Raw genomic sequence first — 13,251 nt, 5'->3', positions numbered from 1 at the left:
ATCAGTCCCCAGGAAGCTAGACAAAGTCATGACTGCTCCGGAGGATAAGCAGTTTTAGTCCAAGGGTATGCCTGTTGATGCCATAGTTGTGGCGGTGGCCACTAAGAAGTAACTTGTGGAAGAAAGTTCCTCCGTTCATCCCCCCAACAAAGGAGTCTTGGGTGATGGGCAGGTTAAGGAAGCATGTCTTTGCTTCAACCTTCATATTAAGGTCACTGAACTGTTTGACACATTTCACGAGACTACAAAGGGACCTGATTAAAGAGCTGTCAGGTATGCCCTCTTAGGATCAGTTTCTGAAGAGGTGAAAGCATCTGTCTCGTATCTCTGTTTGCTACCCTACATTCGGTATCCAGCTTCTCCATGGGGCTTATTTTTAATTAGAAGGAACCTCTAGAGCAGCAGGTTCCAGGCGTTGCTGTTAGACACACCTGGTTGTGTGTATGTGGTTTTACGGAGCCCTTTAAGTTTTTGTCAAAACTCCTTTTGACTGAATATCTCTCTTTTGGCCCCAAGGTTAAAGATACTTAGTCCAGGTGTGAGAAGGATGGAAAGACTTTTTCTGACATGGGTGTGCATTTTTCCACCCCTCAAAGATCCTTTTCAAGGCATCATCGGAACGGGGGTAAAATGTTCAAAAACTCCCAAGGATCTTTCCAGGGCACATGTGGAAGAGGTTCCCGCAGAGGAGGGAACTCGAGCAGTAGACGCCACCTTCGAGGCAGAGTTGGCCCGTAGAGCCAAGGTTTCAGAGATTCTTTCCTTGTTAAGCCTTTTTAGCTCTTCTGAAAGGAAGCCCGAATGTCACCCTCTCGAGGCAATTGAGGGTTGTCTGTCCCTGCACCAGAGAGCCTGGCTAAAAATAGATACTTGGGTGCAGAGGATCATTTCCAGAGGCTATATAATGCCATTTTCCCATTTATCTTCCCAATTCAAGAAAATTCCCAATGTGCCACCCAATCAGAAGGAACAAATAGCAAATCAGGTTCAAAGGCTGCTAGAAGAAAGTCATTCAAAAGGTTCCCCCAGACCAGTTAGAATCTTGAACTTACTCAAGGTATTTTTTACTGCCAAAGAAAACAGGGGACTGGAGACCAAGTCTGGATCTCAGCTTCTTAAACAAATCGTTTCAAAAGACTGAGTTCCAGGTGGTCAAGGTTCAGTCCTTTCTTCCATTTTTTGAAAAAGACAATTGGATATGCTCAGTAGATCTTTAGGATGCGTGCTGTCGTCATATAAAGATGAACAGACGAGCCAGTCACTACCAGTTCAGAGTTCTGCCCTTTGGTCTTACCACAGCCCTCAGGGTGTTTACCAGATGCTTGGCAGTTGTAGCAGAAACTGAAGGGATTCCGGGTGTTTCCATATTTAGGTGATTGCTTCATCTCCGTCTCACCCAGGCATCAGCTATTTTGGCAAGAGAAAAAGTGATCCAGGCATGTGCTCTGCTAGGAATAACCATAAATTACGAAAAGTCTCATCTAGAACCAGGTGAAAGTCTAGAGTTCATAGGAGCACTGCTTGATACAAAATCAACTACAGCCTCCCTTCCTGTCTCCAGAGTTCAGACAGTAAGATCACAAGTAAAAAAGGCAGTTTGCAATACCAAAATCTCAGCCTGCTTGGTCCTTCAGGTGTTGGGGTCAATGGCGGCAGCAGTAACATTATTACCCTTTTCTAGATTTCACATGAGAGTTCTCCAGTGGATGCTGGCCTCACAATGGTCAATACTTCACCTTCCTTTTTTGGCTCAGATATGTATCGCCAATATATGCAAGAGGGATCTTATGTGGTGGATGCAATTGAGAGGTCATGCAAGGCCGTTCGTTGGCCCCCCCTTTCAGCCCAAGGCCATTGTGACTATGGATACTTCCCAGCTAGGGTGGAGGGGGGACATTACCTGGGAAAGACTGTCCAAGGCACATAGTCCCCTGAAGAGGGCACTTTGCATACCACTGTCCTTGAGTTGACAGCAGTGCTTCTAGCAATCCAGGCCTTTTAAGAGTGTTCTCCCTTCAGGAACAACTGCGATTCAGACAGACATGTCAGTGGTTTGGTACATCAGCAAACAAGGAACCAGATCTTACCCCCTGTGTTAAGTGCGGGCAATGGGTGATCTCTTCCAGCTGCTTTCTTATAGCAACACATATTCAGGGGAAGTCCAGCGTATTAGCGGACAAACTGAGCAGGTACATACTACTACCTCACGAATGGTCCCTCAACAAGAATGTAGAGGAATTGATTTAACTCCAAAGTCAGACACCAGTAGGAGGGGTTGGGGTTTGAAAACAAAGTATTTGTTTGACTTGTGCCAGAATGATGTCCAGCTGTTGTATGTGACAGACAGAATGGATGTCTTTGAACCCCAGTCTTGGGGGATCAGCCATACTTGGCCATTAGGGGAGTAGCATCTTTGCTGTAGTCGAGGACAAGTTTTGGTAAACCAGAAAAGCCTAGCTGTGGTAGAGACCCCCACATAGTAGGCCAGCAAGACAGGATATACATGCAGGGTCACTAAAGACACCTATTGGTTGCTTGGATGATGGCTCTTCTGGATGACTTTTTATCACAGTCTTGGGATGTCAGGTGCAGGGGAAGCTTGACGAAGGGCTGGCATATAAGGAACAAGTTTATAAGCTTGAAATAGTTTATCAAGTGACTAGACCCGGTCCTGAAAGATGGTAAGCTGTATAGAAGGCATCAGATTTGTTTAACACATGTCAAAGCCCACTCCCCCAAGAAAAAAAGCCAGAATTACTACATCCATTCCTATCACAAGAGATGAATATTCCTCTTTAAACATTTGATAGCTGAACGAATACCAAAAAAAATAATTCAGTTAACCATGCTACCAAGGATTTAAACATCAATTTTATTAAAATGTTTTGAATGTGTATGATTTTTATTTGGTGCAAAAACCCTTGGCAGGATTAGTACAGTTAAGGTTAGTTTAAAATTGTTAGTGTAACCGTAATGCATGCTACCTGAATGCATATCCAATGTATATAGATTTTATAACTAAAAAAGGGGTGCAATGTATGGTGCATATATAGCTGTAAATGATAATGGTCTAACTACAAGAAGCCGCAAGTCAATATATGCTTCTCTAGAGAAGTTTTCCTTGAGGATAATCTGACATCCAAAGTACATTATTTTGTCACAAGCACAAAACAGTTGTACTGTTTGTATCTTACTGAGGCCATCAGTATTTTGCTCCTTTGATATAACCTTTGTTTATTTTTAGTTCAAGATTTTTTTTTTCATTTGCTTTTTGGAACATTGAAGTTTGGTGGGCCATATCTGCTATGGCCTTGTTGGGGTAATGTTTTAGTTCTGCTATGATCTGTTTAGGCAGTGTTTTAGTTCTAGCAGTTCCATGTAATATTTTATCCAATTTTTCTTTTCCTTTTCCATTTGTCTTCTGAATTTCACACTCTTCCATGGCAGCTTAGGTTTGTGCTTCATCATTTCACTGGAAATGCTTCTTATTTTGGTCATATGTCTTTATTTTTAACTGTTTGTAGCCCACCTGTAGGTTTTGTCATTTACTTTGCTTAACTGAACTGTTTGGAAAAAGGTTTGGGATTTCAGTGCAATACAGTTCACAGAGCATGTTTGTACTTCATTTTTTTTCATTTAGTATCTGGAAGTGTAGTTGTTCACTATACCTTTAATGATTTGACGTTCAATTTGTGCTTTTGCATCATTTTACATTCTGTTTAGTAGGCCTCCTGAGTTGGGTTGAAAGAATAGAAGTGCATTCCTATATAATTTGTGCCCCAGTTGAGTGTGTGGACTTCAAAACTGTTGGAGTATTCCTCACCCTGGGATCTTGAGTTCATTTTAGTCAAAATTCGAGCTGCAGAAAAATACTCTCAAAGAGCTGCACTTTGCTTTTTATGTTGAACAATTGCATACAACTGCAAAAAAACAGCCCAACAGTTACCAGACCAGTAGGGATCAACATATCATATTTTAGAATAAAAAACTTTTTCCTTATAAAGCAGTTTATTTTTTTAAATCCATACCATACAATACTTAACCTTTTCTAAAATAGTACCTCTTAAAACAACTACCATCCCTATCATGATATAAATTAAAATTAACAGCTAAAGGGCTCTCCATTGTTTATTCTTAATATCCAAGTGTTCTGCAACCTTACCTTAGAGGCCCTTTTAGTCTCCCCCACGTAAAATAAATTACAATTGCGTTTCAATATATAAATAATGCCCTCAGTATTGCAACAGAATGCATCATTTGGCCCAAAAGTAATCTTATTAACTTGAGTGAATGTCCCCACAATATATCTACAAATTGAACAGTGGCCACACAGTACCAACCCCATATTTTGAGATTGTTTAACCAAAGATACTTCAGGTAAATAGAAATGACTATGAACAATCATATCCTTAACATTACAATCTCTAAAGGACAAAAAAGGTTTAGCAGGCAAAAGCTTAACAAAATCTTTGTTTCTTAAAAGAAAATTCCAATAATACATCGTAGTATATGTTGTCACAAAATAAATGTTGTTTGAGAGCTAGCAGCATTATTAGCATTCGAGCCAAACATAGTCCTTTCCTTATATTGAATTATTTCAGTACGTTGCTGTCCAAAAATAATCTGCATGGCTTACATGGATAACTACTTCATCATAGCCCAGTTGTCTAAACATAATACATGTTTTTTTATTGTACAAAACCACTCTTTTATTACATCGGCTTATACGCAGAAGCTCAGTATAGGTCAAAGATTTAAATAAGTGCGGTGGGTGACAACTCCTACCATCCAAAAATGGTTAATATTTTCAAATTTCTTGTATACTTCAGTCTGTATTACACCACTTGTATGACCCACCAACTCCACATCCAAAAATGTTGCTCTTACCCAGTTGAAAGCCATCAAATTGTAAGCCAAATATGTTCTGTTGTAGATCTACAACAAAAGAATTAACTAGAGTTTGGCCACCTTCACATAACAAAAAATCAAATCTATAAATCTGTAATATTTAGCCACGTGATTTTTAAAGAAATTCATCTTTTAAATAAATGTTCTATTTCAAACAAACCCATGAAAAAGTTATACATGGGAGCAAAAGGTGCCCCCATACCTGTTCCCTTTACCTGATAATAAATCTTGCCATTGAATTAAAAAAAAATGTTGGACAAAAGTAAAGCAAATCAATAATATAATTTGTCAAGGGGGTATCTCCCAAAAAATATTTTAATGCCTCTATACCAAAACATTGCTAGATATTCGTGTATATACTTTTCATGTCTATCATAGTCCAATAATTAGTTTTTGTCTACTTTAACGACTTAATTTTATTCAGAAAGTCAATCAAGTGCCCTTTGTATAACAAGACAATTTCTCTACTGAAGTTAATAAAAGCTATGTAACATTATGCCTATTGTGCAAAAAGTAGTTACCAGTTGATACCATGGGAAATCTTGGTGGTCCCACAAACTTTTGTGCACCTTGGGGCTAACAGTACAAAGTTGCAATAGTGCAACCTTCACTTGTACATTTTTTCTCAAAGTCCAACTTAGATAAGTAATCCAATGTGTATCTTTTTTCATTAATTCCTGAAAATCATTTAAAGCCTTCTCATATTCAAAAAGTGTAGCCACCTTGTAAACATCAGTGGTGTTCAGATTATCATAACACATTTTAAGATATTGAGAAAAGTACATTACTATTTTGTTTCCTTTATCGAATGGTTTAAATACCAATTCCTTCCTATTATTCATATCCTTTAATGCAAGCCATTCTGCCTTTGTAAGATTGTAACTAACTTTATTTCTAACTTTAACAAAATTTTCAAAGGCGGACTCTGTTTCAAAATTTACCATTCCAGAAGAATGCTGTACTGCCTCGTGAGTAAAGGGGGCATAATCTATTTTATAGGTAATGTTTCAGTATCTGAATAACAATATGCATTCACATTTTCAACATCTTCTCAAATAGAATCACAGTAGTAAAATATCTCATTACTACTAGACTTGAAATTTTACAGTGATTCATTACATTCAAACCTTTCATCAAGTGTGCAGTCATTTCTGGAAGGAAAGAAAAATAATAAATGCAATTTTCTAACCCAACAAAATACTTCCATGTTTAATACATGTAACCTAGGTAATACAGTGGGGATGTGTTTAAGTCACAATTAAGCATAGATATTTCTCAGTCTTTCAGGACTGCACCAGATTAATTACTAATCCACTTTCACCAACATTCAAACAATCATTATTAAATTATGAGAAATCAGTCTTAGTCAGTACCATTTCTTTCTTTTATTTATATATTGTTGCTGTTGCCTCTCTCTACTAGGATCTGGTCAGCCCCGTGTCCATCATTCTGCCATTCATTGGAAAGTTATCTTATCAGGTTGCTGAGTCGTCCTCACAATCAGAAATTGCAGTGGCTTCAGAAGAAGCTAAAGAAACACCATGCTGCCTAGTACCACTTGCTTTACCAAAGAAACGCCTGCCCCCTTGTTGCCGATTTTTATTGACTCTCTTCTTAAAGGCTGTACCATTACTGTAGTCCTGCAAGTCTCTATTTAATTTCTTGTTGCCGATTTTTATTGACTCTCTTCTTAAAGGCTGTACCATTACTGTAGTCCTGCAAGTCTCTATTTAATTTCTTCATTTTTCTCTCAATAATATCTTGAGGAAGATTGTAATGTCTCATTAATACTGCCTAAACGTTCAAAACTGGAGGTACTGATCGGGAAGGATAACACTGAACAAGTTGAAGAAATTTCGTCTCTTAGTTTCCGTTGCTTAACTATGTCCCATTCTATAAGGATATCAACCTACTTAGACGCACAACGATGTGCAGTTGCTATCCACCTCTTTTCAAACTGTTTCTCCATTATCTGTGAAATCAAAGGGCATGGATGGATTTTTAAAAGCCCTTAGCCCACGTGGGGTGATACCTCTGCAAGCTGGACAAGTTAAAATGTGCTAAATTCTCTTTATAAAGTAATCATTCCATTTTTTTCAACAGTACCTTGTAATTCAGAAGAAAACTGAGAATTATAACACTGTCCCACCGATATAAAAGGGTTAGGAGAGCTCTCTTATTCTGACCTCCTTCCAATTTCTCCCAGGATTTACACATTTCCACACTTCTAGAAGTGTTGATTCGGTGTGTCGATTCGGTGTGTCCCACGATCTGGTGCACTGTCAACTGACTGAGAAATGTATTGCTCCATAGTTCTGTGTAGCGTCACCATTATCCTCTAAAAATTCTAGGTAACTGGAAAGCAGGATTGCTGGCCATCAAAATTAATAATCTACAACCACCAATGTGAAAAATTACCATGAAGTCAGCCAGTCCAAACTTTTATTAAAACAAAAATGTGCCTCTAGCACCTTGGCCACTGGCCTTTCAAGAATTATCTCAACATTCTACAAAAAACACAAGTACTAACAACTGTAACCCATTAATACAATTCAATAGCATCCAATAAAATCACACATTTAATTACAATAGCAATTTCCAATTGCATTCAACATTCAGACCAGTAGGGGTCAACATACCATATTTTAGAATAAAAGCTGCTTCCTTATAAAGCACTTTATTTTTTAAAGCTATGCCATAAAATACTTAAAATAGTACCTCTTAAACAACTACCATCCCCACCATGATATAAATTAAAATGAACAGCTAAAGGGCTCTCCATTTTTTATTCTTAATATCTCTTAAGTGTTCCTGCAACCTTACCTTAAAGGCCCTTTTAGTCTCCTCTACATAAAACAAATTACAATCACATTTCAATATGTAAGTAATGCCCTCAGCACTGCAACAGAATACATAATTTGTCGTAAAAGTAGCCCTATTAATCTGAGTGAATGTCCTCACACTAACAACTTGAACAGAGGCCACACTATATCGACCCCATATTTTGAGGTTGTTTACTTCAGTTAAAGAGAAATGACTGTGAACAAATCATATCCTTAACATTGCAACCTCTTTTAAAGGACAAAAAAGATTTAGCAGGCAAAAGCTTAACAAAGTCTTTGTTCCTTAAAAGAAAATTCCAATAATACATAATATCCACCATCCCACCTTGTGAATAAATAATTATATTATACGTTGCCTTTATTTTAACTGTATGTTACCCACCTGTATGTTTTGTCATTTACTTTGCTTAATTGAATTGTTTGAAAAAAGCTTTGGGATTTTAGTGCAGTACTACAGTATTCAAAGAATGCATCTGTACTTATTTTTTTTCAAAATCCATTAGTGTCTGAAAATCTAGTTAGCCTTTAGTTTACTGGATCTTTAATGATTTGGAATTCAGTTTGTGCTTTTGCAGCATTTTGCATTCTGTTTAGTAGGCCTCCTGAGTTTGGTTGAAAGAATAGTAGTGCATTCCTATATATTTTTTGCCCCAGCCGCGTGTGTGGACTTCAGAACTAGTAAAGTATTCCTCACCCTGGTATCTTGAGTTCATTTTAGTTGAAATTTGAGCTGCAAAAAATATTCTCAAAGAGCTCTGCTTTGTTTTTTTTTATGTTAAACACTTGCATACAAGTGTGTTTTATTTTTAAAAGCTTATAGTAATTAGTGGAATTTTCATTTTTGTTATTGTATAAGATACCCAAGGCTTACTTGCATGTATAAATTATCTGTATCAACTTTTTTTTTTTAATTGTACTCCATATAACTCTAACCATATTATGTCAGTGTGGAGCCTTTCTCCCAGGCCTTCTGCTGAAACATGGGATATTATCCTGGTCAGACTTGCCCAGTAAACAAGTGTCTCATAAATTAAATAATTAATTAAACATTACAATCCGTCTTGGCAATCGGTCTTCTCTGTGGCAGTGCCAGCTATAAATATGTCCTTTTAAAAAATCGTTACCTTAATGTGCTTAATAGTTATATACTGGTGGTTGTTTTAGCAACTGATATATATTTACTGATTTTGAGATTTGCTTATAGTTATAGAAGTTGTGCCAATGGACCTGCAGGCATGTAGTCCTAAGATGGTGTTACTTCTCAAGCTTTCATTCTAGTCTGTTAGATTAATTATCAGTTTTGCTTACAGGTCAGAAGTACAAGTTTATCACTTCTGCTTATACAGCACATTTTTAATTGTTAGTGTAAATGTTTGTAATACCAATAGAGCATTTATGGACTTCAAATTCTGTTTGATATTTTGAGAATTTTTAACTCTTTTGCCTTTTAGGTTAAAAAAGAAATTGAAGAGAAAGGGGAATGGAAGATAACAATGAAGCATAACAAAGAAAGTGTGTATACAGTCCCATATCATGCCGTCAAAGAGGCAGAAAACCACTGCATTCTTTCTAGCCCTGTTCCAGTTACATGTCCTATTAGACTAATCCATGGGATGAAAGATGAAGATGTGCCGTGGCATGTGTCTTTACAGGTGGCTGACTGTGTCCTCAGCACAGATGTAGATGTCATCTTGCGAAAACATGGGCAGCATCGACTGACAGAGAAAGAAGACATCAAGTTGCTGACATACACTGTTGATGATTTGATTGATAAACTTACAACACTTGGATAACTGAAGATATGGAAGGAAGATGTACATTTCTTGTGTATGTTAAGCTTGCCCCACTGAAGCTACCAGTGTAAATTAAGGAGTCTGTGTGCCTAAGAAATAGGGATTTCCCTTTCTAATATTGCCATGCAATAATTTTTGCAAGTATTTTTTTCATTTTGTATTTTGCACAAATATAATGTGATGATCACACTGCTGCTTTTGGGGAGGAGATGGACCTCTGTATCAAAGAAACTTGTTTATAGTACATTTTTCTGGCTTGGTAAATGTTCATTTTTTTTTTTAAACAAGGAAAATGCTTCCTTGTTTGTGCCTATACTGTACCCCTTTTTTTGTAATCTTGTATTTTTTCTACCTCTGTAATAAATATGCCATTAAATATTTTAAAATTGTTAGTTTGTTTCTTGTTTATGTATGTATGCGTTTATTTTACATTTGAAAGTTGTTTAAGTTGAGTATAGAGCTAATTCCATTCTCCATGTGTACCCAAAAGACCTGGAAGAAATTGTAGAGAATGCATGCTTTTATTTTTGTGGAAAAAAAATTAACTTGTTTCAAATATTTTCTTTGGGAAAACTTTTTTTTTTCTTCATTTTGGGGCTGGGGAAAGCATTTAAAGTGATTTTATACTGTGATTTCTTTGGGGCAAAAGTTATTTTTGCTACTTTTCTGTTTTACTGACTATTGCTGCTAAGCTTCCCTGGGAATCGAGCACCATTTTCGTCCTGACCATAGAACAAACTACTGGTCCTTCTGTCACACCATCTTCCAGCCACAAAAAAATCTGAAAAGATTAAATAGCCTTTGCCACCACAGCAGGCTGGTAATTTGCCTCAGCCAAGTGGGTGACTCTGGATTGACGAAAGTTGGATGTTCTTCGTGCATACAGCTGCAGTCATCACACTTGGGTTATCTGCCGTCAGGCGGGTCCTCGGTCGGCCGAATTCCAAAGTCTAGGTCCGGCGTCGGTTGTCGTCGCTTCTTGCCTGGCGTCAGTGCGGCAGGGGTATAAAAGAGGCAGCCGGCGCCATTTTCTTCAGTCTTTCTTGCCGCGCGGTGTCCGAAGCAGAAGCAGTTCGCAAGTGCCGGTCGGCCAGCTCCTGAGATTTACGAAAGTATTTCAGCCGAAGTCTTCTTTAAAGCTAAGTACCCCGTTGGGGAAACTTTTCTTGCCTCAGACCGGTGTCAGACAAAGTTAATAATTGCATTTCTTGTGGGAAGCAAATACCGCATAAGGATTTTCATTCTTATTGTATACCTTGTTTAGGGCCAGAACACAACGTCTTGGCCTGCCGTTTTTGTGCTAGATTTAACAAGCGCACTATTAAGCGCCGGGCGGAGTTCGCCCTTCATTATTTTGGCAAAACATTTAATTATATTATGTCGTCGGATATGCCGACGCCAGTTTTAGGCAAAAAACGCAAGGATAAGGACAGACACCCGAGGTCTGCACCGAGTACTGAGACCACGCTAAGGCCGACTACCGGTTCTCCGGTTCTCAGCGAGGCGCCTATGCAGCCCCTGACTACCGATGATACCTTATTACCGGTGACTTCAGTACCTGAGGTCGCAGGTTCCTCAGTCCCCATTCCCACTGCAGATACCGACGCCACTCTTGGCGGAGAAACGGAAAGTTTAGCAAGGCCTGCCATTTCTGAAGGCGTTTTCAGGCCTACCACCTTATCTATTAAATCGTACACTAAATCTAAAGCTCCAAAGAAAATTAAAAAAACAGGGTCCTCAAGCCCCCACTCAAGGTCCCATGCCCAAAAAACAGATGCTTAAAATGGCTGAGGATTTGATTTCACTCATCAGGGGCTCTCAACCCCCCTCAGACAAAAGACCCAGGCTGGAGGAAGACTACCCTTCCTCAGATCAGGCATCTATTACCTCAGGCCTTTCTTTTTTTTTTTAAACAAGTTTATTGTTTTAACATATAAGAGAAATATCATAACAATTTTATACAAATAATTAAAAATAGGTATTATTATAATATTCAACAAAACAACTAAAGTATTTACAAAGACATCCACTACAATCAGATCAATTAATTAAACTAAAATACTGTGCTATTGAAATTAGAATTTTTTTAACAAATTTTGTAAATTATCCCATACAATAAAATGTGATGTTTTTGTAGTTGTTCTCATTCTAATTGTGCTTATTTCCATATGACACATTATATTCATAACATTTTTAAATTCATTGAACGAAGGAGGTGTATCTGAAATCCAATTTCTAGTTATTATTTTCCTAGCCACTGCTAGGATAGACCATAACAAGGGAAGCTTAATCTTTTTAACACATTGAGGTACAGGTGTGTTGAATAATATAAGAGACTTAGAAATAATGAAATTATCTGTAAAAAGAGCCTGCAAAAATTCATTAATTGACTTCCAGTATTCTTTCAACTTCATACAGTCATAAAACATATGAGCCCAGTCAGCATTAATTTCTACATTACATCTCTTACATAGATTATCTTTATTAATTTTATTCATCATCAAAGGTGTATAAAAAGATCTATGTAAAAATTTCCATGTATAAAGTCTCCAGACAATGGAAGATGTATTCTATAAGCAGATTCCAATATATTTTGTTTATCTTGTTGAGTTGGTGGGTCCCCATGAATAGAGGTGAAATAATTCCAGTATGAATCTACATTGTAAAAAGTTTCTTGTCTGATAATTTTATGTATATATGAAAGTTTACCTTTATCAGAAACTTTATGCTGTAAATTTATTATCAAGTAATCAATCAGTTTTGGAATAGATTCTTTAACTGTTATAGACATTAGATCTATTCTATCAATGAGATGTTGTCTAAAGATCTGAACCTCTAACCAGCAAGTTTCTCTTAGATCAAATTCTTGTTTTAAGAAATCTAGATTTTTAACTTTATTATCAGATATCAGCTGATACCAGTACTTTAGATTATTATCTATAGCTAAATGAGCTCCTTCAGAAGTAGATGACATAAGCATACCCTGAGTATAAATTATAGGGAATACAATAAAATTCCATTCCCTATACTTAGGGTGCATGAATATAAAGTTACGATAACTAATAATAATATTTAATGGGTAACAGACCATATGTTTAGGTGTAATAGGTGAAGTACAAAATTCCTTTAGCAACCACAACATGGAGTTATTTATAATCATATTTTTATGTGTTAAGGAGATTTTCATGAAGTGCATACTAATTAGCTCCCAATAATCTTTCCATTTTGACATATGACCGATCTGTTAATAAAGTAATAACTTTTATAATAGAAGAGATAATATATAAATTAAAGTCTGGAAAAGAAATACCCCCTTGAGACCAGCTATTAGTATGTTTCTTTAATGCAATCCTAGGTCTATTAGGTGCCCATAAGAAATTTAACATTAGTGTATTCAGTTTCTTGATAGTTATTTTTGTAGGTGAAAGTATTATTGATTTTATTAAGTATAAAATCTTGGGGAATATTATCATTTTAATAATTGTAAGTCTCTCCTCCATAGTAAAAAACATATTATTCCAGGTATCAAAAAGATTTTGTATATTAAGAAAACAGGTATTATAGTTATTATATATAATAGATTTAATATCTTTAGATAGTATTATACCTAAATAAGTTATCTGACCTGAGTTGGGTACATATTTAGTAAAATCACTAATGAGAGTATTTTTTCGTGTATATATAGGTAGTATTTTAGTTTTTCTTCA

General features: G+C 36.7%; 1 protein-coding gene across 1 annotated transcript in view; it reads left to right on the top strand.

The window, feature by feature from the left end:
• The window catches only part of ABHD10 (abhydrolase domain containing 10, depalmitoylase), a 190,632-nt gene extending 180,696 nt beyond the window's left edge, over positions 1–9,936 (top strand). Inside the window, exon 5 of the mRNA XM_044072512.1 lies at positions 9,203–9,936. Coding sequence (XP_043928447.1) covers positions 9,203–9,544 — 342 coding nt within the window. The 3' untranslated portion in view covers positions 9,545–9,936. The remainder of the gene's footprint in view (positions 1–9,202) is intronic.
• Positions 9,937–13,251: the final 3,315 nt, after the last annotated feature.

This window comes from Protopterus annectens, chromosome 5.part0 (assembly GCF_019279795.1).
Source record: "Protopterus annectens isolate FY-2018-M chromosome 5.part0, PAN1.0, whole genome shotgun sequence".
NCBI classification, from domain to species: Eukaryota; Metazoa; Chordata; order Ceratodontiformes; family Protopteridae; genus Protopterus; species Protopterus annectens.
The sequence above is the reverse complement of the archived record's forward strand: the minus strand, read 5'-3'. Positions and strand labels throughout refer to the sequence as shown.